An 18,756-nucleotide genomic window follows, 5' to 3' on the forward strand; every position below is an offset into this window, starting at 1 on the left:
TTTTTCTTCTGTTTATCTCATCTTTATTTCTTATGTTAGCTCTTATCTTTACTTCCATAGCTCTCATCTTTACTTCTATTTTTTTCTTTTATCTCATATTATTTACTTTGTGTTGCTCTCATCTTTACTTCCATGTTACTCTCATCTTTACTTCTATGTTACTCTCATCTTTACTTCTGCGTTACTCTCATCTTTACTTCTGCGTTACTCTCATCTTTACTTCTATATTACTTTCATCTGTACTTCTATGTTACTCTTATCTTTACTTCCATGTTACCCTCATCTTTATTTCCATGTTACTTTCATCTTTACTTCCATGTTACTCTCGTCTTTACTTCCATGTTACTCTCAACTTTACTTTTGCGCTACTCTCCGATTTTTGTAACGTTTGCGCCTCTTGTTTTGGTTTTTTCTTACTTTGCTAGCGTCATGTGTTTTTGTGTATTCTGGTTGCAGTGGACACCTTGTTCTCGATAAATTTTGTGCATAAGCAAGTATATATGTGTGTTTCCTGTGCGGTCCTGTCCAACACACTAACAAATCAGCCCTCAGGAAATTCTCCATCACCATAAATATTAGGCAAAATAAAAAACACACACAAATCATTCGACCTTCTTAGGTCATCATCCGTCATCTTAGGTCAATGAGAGATTTTTGCAATAGAATTGCTCCAGTGAAAAATTTAGAATTGGTTTTGAAAAAAAAAAAAATGTCGTCCTTTTAATGTCTTTCAGTGGCACAGTGGTATGTTTACGGATTTACAACGCCAAAAACCGGGTTTCGATACCCATGGTGAGCAATAGCATATTGTGTAGCTTCAAAGAAACAAACAAACACTATTTTACCATAGCCTATTAAGTTTATTGTTTGATTTTTGGTTTCGTTATAAATTTCGCGCAAAGCTAAACTAACGCTTTACAATTACAATAAGTCTGCTGTTTAAACCGTGTTAACATATCATGGGCACTTCTCCCTTAACTTTGTGATTACAATACACTTGCTATATAAACAGTGCTAATTTTATGGTCCTAAGCAACTTTTTTCGAATGCGATCGGCGTTGAAAAACATTGATTTTTCTTCAATGTTCTCAAAACTCATAGATTGTGTTAAAACTTACGCATCTCACATAAACAGAGTTAACTACACATATGTTATTGGGTTTTGTGTTTAGGGTTTTAATTTTAAATGCCTGTTTGTTTTTTTATTTCGCGCAAAGCTACTCAAAGGCTATCTGCGCTAGCCGCCTCTCATTTAGTAGTGTAAGACTAGAGGGAAGGCAGCTAGTCATCACCACCCACCGCCAACTTCTGGGATACTCTTTTACTAACGAATAGTGGGATTGACTGTAACATTATAACGCCCCGACGGCTGAAAGGGCGAGCGTGTTTGGTATGACTCGGATTCGAACCCGCGACCTTCCTGTTACGAGTTGAACGCCTTAATCCACCTGGCCATGCCGGACCTTAAATTAGTGACAGTCTTTTATTAATGAGAGAAAGAGAGTCTCTACTTTTTGTTGTTACGTCAGTAATATAAAGATTTTCTTAAAATAAATTATCTTAATTACACATGATAAGGTTGGTTTGGTTGTAAAGCCACATTATACTATCTGCTGTGTACATCGCGAGGAATAGAGTCTTGAATTTTAGTGTTGTAAGTTCGTAAACCTACTGCTATTACACCGGGAAACCAATTCGCACAATAAAACATAACACATAAAAATTGGTTAACTAATTGACACACAACCCGAGATCTTGGAACTAAAGACAACATGGCATGAAACAATACTGTAATTATTTGTTTTCGCCAACGGATATGGCAAGCATATTGTAGTTGGAATGATATTACTATACAAGTGTAATTCTTGAAAATCCCTAATGAATATAGTTCTTAGAAATGAAGTAGGCCTAATATTACTGTCTTACGTCAAATAAAATTATTGATGATGGTTAAAACTGCACTTGCCGCTAGGTGTTTAAGTCGCACGTGGTGTATTTAGTTTTTATAAATTGTATATATATATATATAAACACACACACACATTTGAGAGTAAAAGTCCGAAATCATGGATATTACACGATAAAAGTAAAACGTGTAATTCAGCGGTTTTATTTAATAGCATTCATCTCATGTGGGTTCAGCAGATAGACCAATGTGGCTTTGCTATAAGAAAACACAAACATCGAAAGTGTGATGACTTTATGAAGATATCAGTGTAACTTAAATAAGTATTTTGGTAAGATATTAAGTAACTGGAACTTAAAATTGATATTTCAGTTAAATGACCAAATAATTCTAATAATTGCGGATGAAAACAATACAGTAATTAATATGATGAAAACAATATAAAGATATTGAAAAACCTACAGTCTCGGTACTCATTTATATGTAATGATAACGCCTCCACTGACACAGCGGTACGAATATGTCTGTGGACTAATGGTACTAAACACCGAGTTTCGATACCCGTGGTGAGCAAAGCACAGACAGCCCTTTGTGTAACTTTGCGCATAACAACAATCCATACCACATATGTCTGCGGTCTAACAACGATAGAAACCGTGTTTCGATAACCGTGATGGGCAAAACACAAATATCGCGTTTAGCATCTTCATACTTCCAAAACAAACAAATAATTGATTGTTATTACATTGCAAAAAAGTTGAACTACTTTTTCTGGTACCATTTTTTAGTTTTGTCAACATCAAGATATGTTATTAAATGTTACTTAGCAACAAGAAAATGGGAAAATATGTATAAATATTGTAAAGAAAAGTTAAAATCTTAATTAATTTATCAATTACTGTTCATTTGTATTTCCGTCTGATAATTACTTCCTTTTAGATAAACCGGCCTTGTTAGTATCGCATAATTATATTAATTTCACTTGTTACAACTTTAAGATAAAATGAAAGAAATACTAGTTAGGCCTACTTTACATTATTCTACGTGTTTACTTTAAAAAATAAGTGCAGACTACCACGGAGTTGAACTTCGTAAGAGAACTTCCTGCAGTTGTGGAAAGGCAATAAATCACGCGCCAGAAACGTGTCCTAATGGCGCGTGACACGCGTTTCTACATTAAGCTTCAGTTTCAGACAGTTAATAGGTTGCTTTCATGCAGGTGTTTTACTGCTTTGAAATGTAGAAATAGTTACTAGAAAATTCATGAATATAAAATAAACATTATTATTATAATAGAAACGTCAAGTACTCAAGAATGTTAAATCAATACAACGGGTCAGCCACCAACAGGTAGTTACGAACAAATAAAACACTAGAAAGAAGCAAGGGTGAAATTAAAGGTATAAACCTCAATGTTGTAGAACAAACAACAAACATATCGCTCAGGGTTTAGGAGTGCTTTTATTTTAGGGGGCGTCAACAAATTTTCAATTTATAACATTATAGCATATTTCGTCACTTACGTTGTTAAAGCAACATTGGTTATACTCGCTGTAGTATTCTTAAATTCAACCAAGAAGTTAACAAATGTAGGTTATACTTTACCAGTTAGCAAAAATAATACATTTAAGCGATTATTATAATATACAAATCGAATTAAGTACTTATCATATATATATTATTATATTTAAATGATAACACTATTTAGACTTACTAATAATAAACAATTAACGTTAGAATGCATGTTACATATAATAAACCTTTAAGTTTTAGTTTTTTTTAATTTTCAAAAGATAATTCTAACAAAAAAAATGTTATTATGTTATTGTAAACAATGCCTTTCTTTTACAAATGAACACAGATTATTAATGTCTTGTTTTAGTAGGATAAATTTAATGGGTATTACTTATTATAGGTGTTTAGACCAACTAAACGTAATGTTACCATCTGTATTATTTCTTTGGCTTTAAGACACCAACACACTAATAATAATCTTTAATTATATGATTTACACAGTCTGTTGTTTAGAAATATTTAGGGACACGTACCCCTTGGTTCCCAGCTACTACGCACCTGTCGGTTAGGTAATACGATTAGTGAAATATGGATAAAAGTACAATCGCTATCAATGTAAGGACACACTTACATTAAGAAAATATATAAATATGTATCAGGGACAAAAGGCATAATTAAAGTATGGGCAGAAGACAGCTAGCGTAAAAATTACGTTGGAAATAATATATATATATATGCATATATATATATATATAAAACTTAAAAGTAAAATTCAAAATGCACAAACAAACGAAATTATATTAACTTTAATTGAAGGAGAAAAGCAAAAGTTTAAAAAACTAAAAAACTATAAAAGTTTACTGCACAAATTTAAACACAGAGGGCTACACAAAATTCAAAACATGAAAAAACAAAACTTATAAAGTTGCAAAAGGAAAATCCGGAACATTAATAAACCTCCAAATTATTCAACCCTTCTCACCAAACATGCGCGCTCTTTCAGTCGTGGGTTACAGTCAGTCCCACTGTTTGTTATTAAAAGAGTACCGAAAGAGTTGGCGGTGGTTGGTGATGACTAACTGCCTTCCTTCCAGCCTTACACTGCTAAAATATGGACAGCTAGCGCAGATAACCCTCGTGTAGCTTTGCACGAAATTCAAAACAAACCGAATTACTCTCAGCAGTGCATTATTAACCAGTGAGATAAGTCAAAATATATATTTATTTTCATAAAGAAACATATATACATACACCCTCACAAATGTATACAGATACATTAACATCTACATATATAAATTAAACATCTGGAGATAAATAACACTGAAATTCTTTTGTTTATCTTGTTACCAACGTTTCGAACAAAAGCTGGTTTAAAGCCAAAAATAACCTCTGTTGGTGACAAACTACATACAAACAAAAACTTTGTAGAATCTAATTTAAAGGAAATCTTTTCAATCATACTTTGGGGGAAAGTGTGGCGGTCTCAGTTATTATGGTCTGTAGTTTCTCATGAGTGCTTGTTCGGGACTAGGTGAAAATTTTCGAAACCACTAGACGTAAATAAGAAATGTCATGTTCATCTTGCGTTTGTAACTTATTTATATGGTGTTTTGAGGTATCTTTTAGTCGCATCTCTTTTTATTTATTTATCTAGGTAATTTATTCATTCATCTACCACTCGATTCCGTCAAGGAACATAGGGCTGCAATCACTTGCGGTTTCATGAACAGGTATTTAAGTGAGTAGGTTGTTAGCCCACTGCACTGAGCCGTCCCTAATTTAGTAGTGTAAGACCCACCCACCGCCAACTCTTGGGCTACTCTTTTACCAACGAAAAGCGGGATTGACCGTCACATTATAACGCCCCCACGGCTGGGAGGGCAAGCATGTTTGGCGCGACTCGGGCGCGAACCCGCGACCCTCAGATTACGAAGAGCACGCCTTAACGCGCTAGGCCATGCCGGGCCCATGGAGGTAATTAAGAATACCTTATCTGGAACCCTTTTTATGTCTTTTTGTTGTATATTATGTGAATTATGACCACCCAAATACCATTTATTATCTATAGTTGGGTTCTGATCATAGAAGAACAAAAATAAAACAAAAAGTTCGGTTAATTGATGATAAATGTAAAAATACGTTACAATAATTTGCATATAATTTATATCTTGTCATTATTTACTTTTTGGCCCTGCCAAGTTTTCGTTAAAATAATGTTTAGTAGTATTTCAAGTACACTTTATTTCTTATGTGTCACTGAATGTGTCTTGTATGAAAGACACATCGGGCTATGTACTGTGTCCACCGCGGAAAATCGAGCCCCTAATTTTAGCGTTGTAAATCCGTAGACTTACCGTTGTCCCATTGGGGTATGCGCCAGTGTAAAAAGGTCTTTTCCTTCTCAAGCCGATTGGGTTAAAACACTATAAAGAACAGTTCTACCAAATCACCCCCTTTTGTTTGTATGTGTAAAAATTGGATGAAGTTTACTTTAGTTACTTCTAAATAAAGTACATGAATTTATAACCAGAAGGGAAAAAAAATCGTAAACTCATAAATAAAGTGGTTTAACAGCAATCCCTTAAAAATATATCACGCCCCACTTTGTGTGATGATTTAAAGAAAATAACTGTTTTAGTAATTCTCACCTTTGTCTACGTACATTCTAGTGGACCGTTTAACCCTAACATATGACCCTGAAACAGAACTCTTGGGCCGAAATATTTTTTGTAAAGAAATACGTTTTATCATAGAGTTGCTTTTCTAACCCGTGTTAATCTGAAAAGATAATCCCATTTTCCTAAAAACCCGACCTCATTTTGGCACAAGAATAATACTGATTGAACATAATACAAATGTTGCCCTGTCATTGGCTTGGCCAACTAGTTATTTTTGCTTTTAAAACGGCTCGTAGTGAAGCACATATGCTGTATAGTTGGGCTGTCATATGGATGGCATTGAATGTCGTGCACGGAGGCAAAATTGATTATTAATTTTGCTTATAGTTATATTTTTGCAACGCTCTCTAACTCTAAACAGCAAACTTCATTTCTTGTATACCTGAAAATTGTTTGCAAATGTGAGTCAGTCACCTGGAAAACATTTTCCTCTTTCTATTACCAACTTATTTGATTTTAAGAAACTGAAACATCCACTTAAACAAACATCACGCTGGTTCGATTTCAGTTTGAAACACACATCGATATTGGTCACCAACAGAGAAAGCCATAACGAGCTATCTGTGTTCACAGAGGGGAATATAACTCCTGATTTTAGCGTTGTAATTCCAAAGACTTACATCCAAAGATAAAATATTTATCATTTTGCTAAGCTTCGTATTTGTATTACGTTTAAAGTAATAATGAATAATTTGAATAACATCCCCCGTAGCTCAGTGGTTAGTTTAAAAGCATATGATGCTAAATCTTGAGATGCGATCTCCGCAGTCGACACGGTCAGGATACAACGCAGCGTCGAGCTGTACAACTGAATCTTAATAATTATTATTAGATTACCAGCTAATAAAGCACGTATACCTCTTGTTTTTTACTTAATAAAACAAAAACATAAGAAACTGTGGAAAACAAAACATTATCTCAATTTAACAAATATGTTGTATTAATTTAATATTCGTTTGACATTAATTAAAATTATGTAGTTGAATACTTTGTTGCTTAGAAAATAAAGAACATGTAACTATACTATTTTAAGAAATCCGTTACATAAATGTAAATAGATACACATATCCAAACGTGTCAGTTCTATAGACAAGATCTGAGAGCTATAAATTACTTCCCAAAACTGATGTTCAATCTAGTCATAATAATCAAAATGTTGAATAACCGTTCTGAAAAAAATAGTTGGTTTATTTTAAGATTGTTTGAATTTTGCGTAAGGCTACACGAGAGCTGTTTCGTTGGCTGCCATTAATTTAGCAGTGTTAGACAAGAGGGAAGGCAGTTAGTCATCACCACCCACCGCCAACTCTCAGGCTACTCTTCTACCAACGAATCGTGAGACTGAACGCCCAGTTATAAGGCCCCACAGTTGAAAAGGCGGACATGTTTGGTATGACGGGGATTCGAGCCCGCGACTCTCAGATTACGAGTCGCGTGCCTCAACCGTCGGGCCATTTATTTTAATTAGTGTGTGTGTGTGTTTTCTTATAGCAAAGCTACATCGGATTATTTGCTGAGTCCACCGTTTATTTTAAGCATGATATCTTTTATACGTCAATCTTAAGAGGCCAGGTGGTTAAGGCACTCGACTCGTAATCCGAGGGTCGCGGTTTGAATCCCCGTCACACCAAACATGCTCGCCCTTTCAGGCGTGAGGGTATTATAATGTTTCAGTCAATTTCACTATTCGTTAGTAAAAGAGTAGACCAAGAGTTGGCGGTGGATGGTGATGACCAGCTGCCTTCTCTCTAATCCTACACTGCTAAATTAGGGACGGCTACCGCAGATAACCCTCAAGTAGCTTTGCGCGAAATTAAAAAATAAACAGTCATAAGAAAATGTTACACCATTAGTAAACAAAAATATTTTATGATCTATTTATATATGTGTTTTTGGACATAGTTTTAATATAACTTACTTAAATGCAGCATATTTCATACCAACTATGAAAGCAACTTGTTTTAAAACTTGTGAAAAAAACATAACATAGTGTTTATGATTTTGTAATACTGCTTTTTGTCTTTTAATCTTTGTTATTCTCTACAAGTATGGTTGTTGTATGTCATTGCCATAACATTGTGAATGATGTAACAATGATTAAATTACCCAGTCTAATATAGAATGTTTGTGTTTGAATTTCACACAAAGCTACACGAGGGCTATCTGCGCTAGCTGTACTTAATTTAGTAATTTGAGTCTAAATAGTCATCATAAACGAGTATATTACTATTTAATCCCCATATAAACCTCAGAAAACGTGTTAGGCAAATACCGGATCTAAACATAATTCACAGGATTCATAATTGTTATATAAATTATTTGTTTTACTGCCTAAAAAAGTGAAACGAAAACATGTTGAAATGTTAGATTGCAATATTTACTTCTAGTGAGCCTCTGTATTCTATTTATTTGTACGAGTTCACATATTAATGATTAATCGATCTTTCATAGGCACACCCTTTATGGCCAGGTGGGTTAAGGTGTTCGACTCGTAATCTGAGGGGCGCGGGTTCGAATCACGGTCGCACTAAACATGCCTGACATTTCAGTCGTGGAGACGCTATAATGTGACGGTCAATCCCACTATTCGTTGGTAAAAAGAGTAGCCCAAGAGTTGGCGGTGGGTGGTGATGACTAGCTGCCTTTTCTCTAGTCTTACCCTGCTAAATTAGGGACGGCTAGCGCAGATAGCCCTCGAATAACTTTGCGCGAAATTAAAAACAAACAAACACAACCTTCAATGTTGACTTAACTGGCTTAGCTTTATCAAATTATTTTATTCACAGATGTTTTAACTGTTTCTTTTGTCACTAGGCGTCAGCAGCTTCTGAGAGAATTGTTTTCTTGGGCTTTCTATAGTTTTAGCAACTGAAGTATTTTCCGCATATAAAAGTTCTACGACACATAAACTTTAATGCTATTGTTAATATAGCTAAAATAGGGTAATAGAAAACTTCAATTTTTTTATTAACATCAATTTTCAAATTTTTCTGGACTGGATGAAGATTTAAAATCATAGAATTTCCGCAGAAATGTCTATTTGGTGCAACATCTTGGTATTCAATTTTTTAAGCAGCTTGCTACAGAGTGGAACCATAAATACATTTTTAAATGATTTTGCGGAAAGACGAAATCAAGAAAATTAAATTTTTTGAAGAATTTATTTGAAAATTGTCAAGTTTAAACTGAACCGATTATGAAACCGATGAAATACCACTGGTTAATAAAAACAGTGTGAAGCCAGCTACCTAATAACAAGGACTTCATTGAATTTTCTTTTGCAATTGCGATTTTCCTTAGAATATATGTGAAAAGAATGAGAGAAGATATTATGACTAGAGATACGTGTAGAGATTTGTGAAGGTGAATTACTGTAGTCGTTTATACGGTTATTAAGTTTTCTTCATATTTGTACACCGCTGGGACAGCGGTAAGTCTACGGATTTACAACGCTAAAACCAAGGGTTTGATTTTCCTCGTTGGACACACCAGATAGCCCGATGTAGCTTTGCTATAAAAAAACAGAAACATACACTCGTTTTCTGTATTTCTCCTATAAAACTTGCCGTACTGCTCTATACTTAAATGGCTCTCTTGGAATTCCATCGATAGATTGCTGCTTAATTTTATACCAGACTTAAAATTGGTTTTTAAACTTTACATTAAACGCGCCTGTGAGTTTATGAAACTGAAAATTAGGTTTCGATACTCGCTGTGAACAGAGCACGAATAGCCCATGATGTAGCCTTGTGCTATATGACAAGCAAGCAGAATGTAAATGTGTTGATATTTGAAAGAAAATGTTTTACGTCGAAATTTTAAAAGTTTATTTACTCAAACCAATAAGGGATTCTTCATTCCTGTATAATGCGCCAACATTAATTTTTGAAAAATGTATATATTAAAAAAGATGTGTTTTTGATATATATTTCTGTCGTTATTTTTAAAAAACACATTTAAAATTAAAATGTTTCAGTTGTTTAAATGTTTCGTTTGTGTTTTGGATCCAATTATGTGATTTTTTTTCAGTACACACAATTTTATTATTATTAATTTTTAAAGAACGACTTTTTATACTATAGTGCTGCTCTATAGTGTCGGATTTAAAAACTACTTTCTATCTATAGATAAAGCGGTCAGGTTATCATGGCGAACAACGATGACGAACCGATGCATTTATACGAAGTTTTCCAAAATTGTTTTAACAAGATAGCGAATAAACAAGGTAAGTAATTTATTGAGCTTTCCTTAGGAGTTATATTTAAAGTGTTTATTGATATGGGCCTGAACCAGTTGCATTTAGATTGTTTAAAAATGTGAGGTACTTTGAGATTTAGTTTTAGTTTCATTGAGCTCATTAACGACAGTGAATTTCGTGAAGTGGTAAATACTGAAGCCTATAATGAAATTAAGTTTTATATCCTTAACATATTTCCATTTTATATACAGTTAAACTAAGTAATACTCGCCTTTTCAACTACTTATGATCATGTTTTTAAAGTTATAATTATTAATTGGTTGAGCTATCATTAGTGTTAATAATAATACTGAACATTCTGCATCTAAATTCAAACTTCGAAGTGTAAATAATAATGAAGATTGTGCCTTGAAATAATTGTCATTATATGTTCATGTAAGATGTGCAGTAATGTCATCATTTTCACTTGCATATAAAATGTTTTGCAAATAACTTGTGGGTTGACAATCTCAAACAACTGTTAGTGTTAATATTGTTTAATCTTAGACGTATGCAAGGTTTACAGTTATAATACTATTTAAATATATCTTATATTTTGTTTAACAAGTATTATGGCTTTAAGTATTTTTTTAAATCATATTTGTAACTGACTTTATGACCAATTTATATTAAAGATATTTTGATGTTGAACTGGAAAAAAATCCTATTTATGATTTTACTACCATTGTTGGCATATTTCTAATTACAACAAACAGTAGTATCTCTTGAAGATTTTGATGAGTAGCAATATATTTTATAGTGCAAGACTGCAAGTAGAAGCTTTTAGTTGTATTTTTCAATATGTGCTTAGGCCTAACAACTAAAATACTTGTTTGGTATTGGTAGATGATCAAAAGCAGCCATTGTGTTTTTTGAGGCTGTGACAGTTATGTGTTCTTTTGTTGTTTTTTTCTAATTTGGGTTATAGTATTTCTGTTCATTAATGCAATCTTTGAGCATGTGGTATAAAACTGAGAAATCTTACTTTTACCACTAGAACATGTTAACGAATTATCAGTCTAATAAAGCTAATGAGTATTTGCTTGTGAAGCAACTTTGTTATCTAATAGTTTACATTATATATACTACCAAATTTTGAGTAGTTTTATATTTATTATATTTAAATATGTACTAATTGTGATATTTGATACTACTAAGTAGTTGTAAATATTTGTAATAATAAAACAGTTAATAAAAAGCTCAAAGATTGTATATTGAGTAAAATATAGGGCAACTACACTTTCATTGTGTTAGTATTACCCTTTATTTCTTAATATCAAGAAAGTTTTATTAGTAGAAATACTTGATAAATTATATGTTTAGGGTATTCATCCTTTCAATGATGATTTCTGTTTATTTAATATTTAAACATCAAACATATAACTACTGTTTATAATATCACAATTATTAATGTATTTGTAGTTATTCCACATTATAATTTAATTTTACAGTATCTTACACTTCTCAGATTACACTGCATTACAATAGCACTGCATCTAATATATACTGTAGTGTTAATATGTAAACCATGGTCACCATGGTAATGAAAGTTATTTCCAGGAAGAGTTTGTTATGAAATAAATGAGTGTCCCAGATTTTAGAGTTTTGTTTATCATTATCAGATATTCCAGTAAAATTGGGATTGTCCTAGTTTTTAGCCTCGTTTTTTCTGTCCTGATAAGAAACAGTAAAAATATTAAATTGTCCTAGTTTCTGATACTGCAGGGTGAATTTAATATGTATAGTTTGTCATGAATTACTGCTCCTTTATATTTTACTTGTAGAGTCAGATCACTCAGTGCATTTTCATAACTTAATGTTATTAGACATTTGCAAGAAATGAGATTTGAATGATGCCCAGACATGAAATATGAAACAAAGTAACATTTTTCTTCTGAATTGGTTCAAGATAACTTGAGTGTTTTTCTTTTTCTGTTTTAGTCTGAACAGGTTTTTTTTCTCTATGGTTTTCAAATGTAATGCAATGAATATCAAATTATTTAGCAAATGGTAAGAAATTTATTATTGCAATTGAAATTGTTTCAGATCTGTTATGGTGTTACTCCATATGAAAAACAATCTCTCAGCTTTCCACTCTTAAATAATCTGGTAATCCTAGTTTTGGTCATCGAAGGTGTAGCAAGAGTTTAGATGCTAAAGGATAGAACACCTTTTCTTGTTGTTACAGTAATGCATGCCTAATTTATGTTTTTTACACTCTGTTACTGTACACACACACACACACACACACACACTTTTCAGGCAAGTCACTGTATAGGTATATGAAATAGTACAATCTGTGTGAATGAAATTTGTTTATTAAAACAACATGTTTAATGGTTATATATGTGGGTTCTCAGTTCTTCAACCCCTTTTTTATAATGGTAACTTAACTGCATGATAATGCATGTAGTGTAATGCAGAAGGATCGGTTAATCAAAATTACAACTAAGTCAATTAAGCATCACAAAAATAATCCACTAATAAAAATTTTTGTGCCTAATCATTACTCTATTTCTTATTATTCCAACTCTAATCGTATACTACTAGTATAATTTCTCATTATTATTTTCAGTTAATTTCAGGTTGTTCAGTGTCATGACTAATTGAAAATTGATAATAACACAGAATTGTAATCAAAACATATAATTAGTTAAAGAAAACAAAACTAAAACCAAATACTGAACTAATCTATTAAATCATTGAGATTAAGAAAATTGTTAAATTAACAGCTGTTGTCTAGTTTTGATCCATTCAAGGTTTTGTTGTTCAGCCAAAGCATTAGAATATTGGAGTTATTTGGTTAATGCCTATTTGGCTGAGCTTACACAGTCTTTTAAAATAAATCTTGGAAATTTCTAATCATTGGGAAAGAAGTGTATCGAAATAGTTTTATGAGCTTCTCAACATGCCAGATATGTTATTGGTTTTATCCACAGTGTTTGCATAACAGTTTGTAGTATATTTTTCTAGCCATACTATGTTTGGAGTATTCTACTAGAAACATTTATTTTAACTTTTTGTTGTAATAAATATAACGTTGAGTAAAGAGTCATGAGCATTTTTATATTTTTTGTATAAATTTCAGTTAACTAAGATGTATCTCTTCTTTTTCTGATATAAATAGTAACTTAAAGTACTTAGTTCAATATTTATGATTTTAACTGAATTACAGAAAGATTTATAGTCAGTTGTTAACCTTCTAAATTAACTTATTTTATAATAGTATTACTTTAATTTTTCAAATTGTTATTGTATGTTTGTTAATATTGTAATGCAGCCATGTCATAACATCTTTTAAATAACTTGGTCTTCACCAGGGCTTGCTGAATCCTGCATGGCAGATTACTGTGGTACCTGAAAAAGTAACTTGGCATCTGGAAATCTCTGGGAAATTGTTCACCAGAAAAGATGTCCTTTTTCTTTCATACAATAATCATTTGTATAATAATTAATCAAAGAGACTATTGATACAACAGTCGAATGTCTCGTAATAATAAAAACATCATAAAGGAAGTTCAAATTAACATGTTACAAAGTCTTTGATTTACAACATTTGCAGCTAATACACACACACGCATGGAAAAGTAAGCTCTTGGCTTGTGAGACAGCTTGTGCTGAAAGTTTCCACAGGCATTGTATAATTGTACTTTGAGTAGAAAATATTTTGTAATCAATTGACCTTAAAAGCAATGTAAACATTAAATTATATGAAAAAAGCAATGTGTGTGTGTGTGTGTTATATCTCGCATGCATAACTTGTACAAAATTGAAAATTGGGTCACATTTTCTTGAGATAAAATTGGGGCTAATCAGGCATTTATTGATGGCTCTTGTATGCAGAGATATTTGGCAACCTTTCTTCATTATATGTATGACCACTTTTTGTTATCAAGCTAACAGAAGTTGTTACCGAAGGACAACAGCTATTATAGCTGATGCTTCAACACTACTCAGGATACCATTATTTCTGTTATTGTTCAAATACTGTCATTAGTATTCTAAGGGTGTATAAATACAAGTTCAGAAGAGCAGGTTTTCTGCCAAAGTATTCGTTATGTTTATTTAATGGTAATTTATGGCTGTTCACTGCTTGTCAAGCAGGTTTTACTTTTTCAGACTTATTTTTCACAAATGCACTTTTTTTTTGTACTAGTGACACATTGGTAAAAATGCTAGACTTGTATATATATATATATATATGTATATCATAATAATTACAGTAATCCATTGTCACGTACTTTTAGCTAATTTCAGTTTGAAAACTTTTCTGTGTCAAAAAACAGTTTTTTCCATTGAGAATTTTAACTATTAAAGTGGTTGGCTACAACTTAATAAAAATAATTTACTTTGGATATTTTAATATTTTTCTTTTCTTTGAGCAATTGTACTATGAGATGTGTTTAGAAAAAAAAATGAATTTTTTAACACCCAGAACCTTAATGGATAGAAAGAAAACACACATCAGATGCTGTTATTTACCTGCCTTACTGAATTTTAGTATCTGTAGTGTTGTGAACAGATTAAAAAAAAGTTTTCCTATTAGGAAAAACAAAAGTTTTTAATGTTTTAAACATAATGGGATAATAATAATGTAATTAACAGGGGAAAAATCATTTACAACAAAAAAATTATAACTTTATAACAGTGAATATATCGGGTTTTAACACAGAACTAATTATTTATATATCCTGGTACAACTTCTCTTACCTATTACATCTAAACTGAAACACTATGAAGGTTATGAAACAACTTCAGTTTAACATATCAAGATGGGGGGAGCTATTTCTTTAAAATGAGATTAGGATAAATTCATGATATTCAAGAGAATCTAGTGAGGACAAAGGTTAAAATGAAAGGTGTGTTCATTATGATATATCTGAAAATTGAATACTGGTTAAATTTTTGTGTAACTTCACTAGTCATAAATAAAAACCATTCATCAAACCTGTGTATATTACCATTAATACCACTTAATGTAGTACATGCAGAAAATCATGCAACTCTGGCAACATATTGTCACTGTTATGGTAACGTATTAAAATATGACAAAAATTTTGTACAAAACTGTTTTCTCCATTGTGCCAATTATTTCTAATGGTTGTTTAGAAATGTGCAAATGTATACATATTTAAATAAATGTAATTGTACTGTCTGCTGTTTGAGTACTTTGCAGAGTGTGGATGGATTACCCTAAAATTGGTATGGACGTTTATGCAGGGGTACATACAAATTTTCAAGTTTTGATGGGTGTTCTTGCATTTATTACAACTATTTTGCCCTCTGCAAATGAATCTTCACCAAAATTTTTTTTTATTATTGGGAAAAAAAAATTCAGTGCCCCACATAAATTTACTGCTAAATGTATAACTGAGTAAAAAGTACAAATACACTTTTGGTCATCTGTTTAACACAATCATGGTGTTCTACATTATTAACTAAACACAATTTGTGTGATGTTGAGAAATTATAATAACTGCTATTCTCTCTTTATGATACTGATCATATAAATATGTTATTATTTGTAACAGCAATAAGTAGAAACATGTTTTGTATAAAATTTAACTAAACTTTTTCAGATAAGCGAGATTTGTCTTATGGTCTGCCATATGTCCTTTCAGAGCAGGAAGATCGTTTAGAGCAGGTGAGTGTGAGTGCTTAACATTAATTTTATACTTATTGCCTTACTTTGAAATCAACATAGAACAAGTTCTATTCTATTCCATAGCAGTATAAAAATAGTACTTTTGATGAGTATACAACTGCATAAAGTTTGAATTGTAACTTAACTGAGAAATTGAGTGGATTGGGAACATTGTTTTGAAACACTGTGTAGTTTTTTTTTTCAGAAGTTCTAAATTTCATCATGTTTTGAAGACAAAAACTTTTGTTTTTGGTTGAGGTGAGTTAACAAAATATAGCCTTGCAATTTTGATATCATTAATAGCCACTTAGTAAGAAAAGGCACTTGTGTTTTATTACATTTCAAATATTTTTTTTTCCAAATTAAGAATATTATATACTTTCTAAGGATAAATCCAGTTTGAGACTTACAATTACTTGTACCATTACAAAACTGTGGTGCTGTTCACATCACTACCAGTTAAGACAATAATAATTTTTCTCATCAGTTTTAAGTTGTTTTTTTTGTCCAAGTAAGAATGTATCTACTACATCAAAGTGTAGTAGGTGGTTTAGAAACTGATACAAAACATATTCTACTAACTCCCTAACATTTTTTGCTAAGTATGGTACAGAAAATATTGATGCTTATGAAGAGGAACTCCAAGTGTTTTTTGATTGCAATTTCATTGATAAATCTTTCAAACTTCCAGTTAAGCAAATATGCATGCAGTTAGAAGCAAACCATCAATATGAGTAAAAACTTGAATGAATTTCTGAACTAAAGAGCTATGAAAAATAGAGAGCATAGTAGTATCTCCATGCCCGTCCCTGAATCGTGTTGTTTGAATTGATATTGCGTCCAGTATATCAACAACTTGCTTCTTCTCTGCCTTCACTTTGTCAGCCACCATGCCTACCAGATTCGCATTAACCAGATTCATGTTAAATTTATCAACCCTTTTGGTCCAAAATTATCAGTAGTCATATAGTGCCAGAATATATAGAGAGAGCTATGAAAAGAACTGCTAATAGATTAATTATCAATCTCATTACTTGAATACATTTAACTAATTGATTATTTTCATGAGATGGTTATAAAACAATGATTTCTAACATAAAAAATCTGGTTTCAATACCCATTGTTGGTATTAGTGGTACCACTGATATAACACACGTGAAAATGGTACCAGACATACGGCAACAAACTTCAATGTTTTCACTAATGGCACCAAATAAAGCTTGTGCTAGATGATGTTAGACATCATGGTGTTGCCACGTTTTACAAAGATGTTATGTTTGGTGGTTTTATAGAGCTATCAGGAACCTATCATTTTAGATGCAGTCATTTTACTGAGGAATTCTTTCCAACAGACCATAAGGTTTGATCAAATATCTTATAGCTTCGTAACATTGATAAGCAAGTGGTAAACGTGCTGCTGTGGGTGTATAATGTATTTCATATATTTATTTATTAGTATAGTTTCCTTATTATAGTACTTCAGCAGCTAATAAATTCCCTTCCCCCTCATACATTTTGGTATTTAAAAAAAATGTTGTTGTTGTTGGTTTTTTTAACACCAGAATAAATGTTGCTTAAAGTTCAAAATGTGTAATATCTTGTTACATCTACAGGAGTCCCAAAAAATGTACACATTTTGAATGATTATAAATACAATGTTTATTAAGATATATCTAGGTTTTTAATCCAAGTTTAAGAAGACAAGTGTAGAATCTTGAGTTATTGCAGGTGTTTGAACTGATGACCATTCTGATGCAGGCACTGCTGATAATGCAGACAGATGGAATTGCAAACTCCACGAATCATTTCGTTTGGTATTTGGATGCATTCTTTTTCAATTGCTTCTCTCAGCTCATTGATTGTTGCAGGTTTTGTGCAATAAACCTTATCTTTGACGGATCACCATAAAAAAAAAAAGTCCAGAGGTGTGATAGATAAGCTTTCACATTACGATGGTAATGGGGAGATGCTCCTTCTTACTGGAAATAAAACTTCACCTCCAAATTGTTCTCGAATGCATGACATGACAGACTCTTGCAGCAAATTCAGATAAATGAGACCAGTGAATGTGTTTTTTAAAAGAATGGTCCAATTACGTCCAATGCTGATAATCCACACCACACTGTAACCCCTGATAAGTTTACATGGTGTTCAACTGTAACCATGCAGGTTCTAAGGTGCCCAATAAGTGCAATTGTGGTGATTAACTGAGCCATTTAACTTAAATGTGGCCTCATCACTCCAGACAATCTTGTTTGGAAACTGTGCATCCTCTGCAGATTTTGCCATGTAACATTCACATAATCCAGTCAGGATCATCTTCATTGAGAGTGTGGATTAATGCCAGAATGAAACTTTTCCAATGAACATGCTTCAACATGCAATGGATGCTTGATTTTGGGATTCCTGTCTCTCGAGCTGTTTGCCAAACAGATGTTTTGGGAGAGGGGTGAAGACTTTCCAACAGCTCTGCTTCTCATGTGGACTGGTGGATGACCACAGTTTTCCAGAACATCCTTTATGGACGTCTTGAACAGTTTCATTTGTTTCAAACTTATCTCTGATGCAAGTAATGGTGAGTTGCATTGGTGGATCTGTTTGAAACTCCCTTCTAAACTGTCTTTGCACTTAGCTACATTCTCTCACTTCCAGTAGCACTTTAAGATAAATTTCCTTTTCTTAAAGCCAAGTCTTGCTTCTGCCATTATTTCAAATCAGTTGCATCTGTAAAAAAAGAAAGTTTGAGTGAGTTATGATCATTTAAAGTGTGTATACA

General features: G+C 32.4%; 1 protein-coding gene and 1 long non-coding RNA gene across 10 annotated transcripts in view; both read left to right on the forward strand.

The window, feature by feature from the left end:
• The window catches only part of LOC143222485 (uncharacterized), a 50,346-nt gene extending 40,092 nt beyond the window's left edge, over positions 1-10,254 (forward strand). Inside the window, exon 4 of the long non-coding RNA XR_013012266.1 lies at positions 10,227-10,254. This is a non-coding gene — a long non-coding RNA (uncharacterized LOC143222485). The remainder of the gene's footprint in view (positions 1-10,226) is intronic.
• LOC143222481 (transcription factor 12-like) overlaps positions 10,227-18,756 on the forward strand; it is an 82,380-nt gene continuing 73,850 nt past the window's right edge. For 7 of the 9 annotated variants that reach the window (XR_013012264.1, XM_076449074.1, XM_076449075.1 and 4 more), the window contains exons 1-2: positions 10,227-10,324; positions 15,916-15,980. Coding sequence is in view for 6 of the 9 variants with exons in the window: in XM_076449074.1 (XP_076305189.1) it covers positions 10,246-10,324; positions 15,916-15,980 (144 nt within the window). In the remaining 3 variants the exon portion in view is untranslated. The remainder of the gene's footprint in view (positions 10,325-15,915; positions 15,981-18,756) is intronic. The other 2 variants (XM_076449083.1, XM_076449084.1) reach the window with 1 other exon arrangement.

Source organism: Tachypleus tridentatus, chromosome 8, assembly GCF_004210375.1.
Source record: "Tachypleus tridentatus isolate NWPU-2018 chromosome 8, ASM421037v1, whole genome shotgun sequence".
Lineage (NCBI taxonomy): Eukaryota > Metazoa > Arthropoda > Merostomata > Xiphosura > Limulidae > Tachypleus > Tachypleus tridentatus.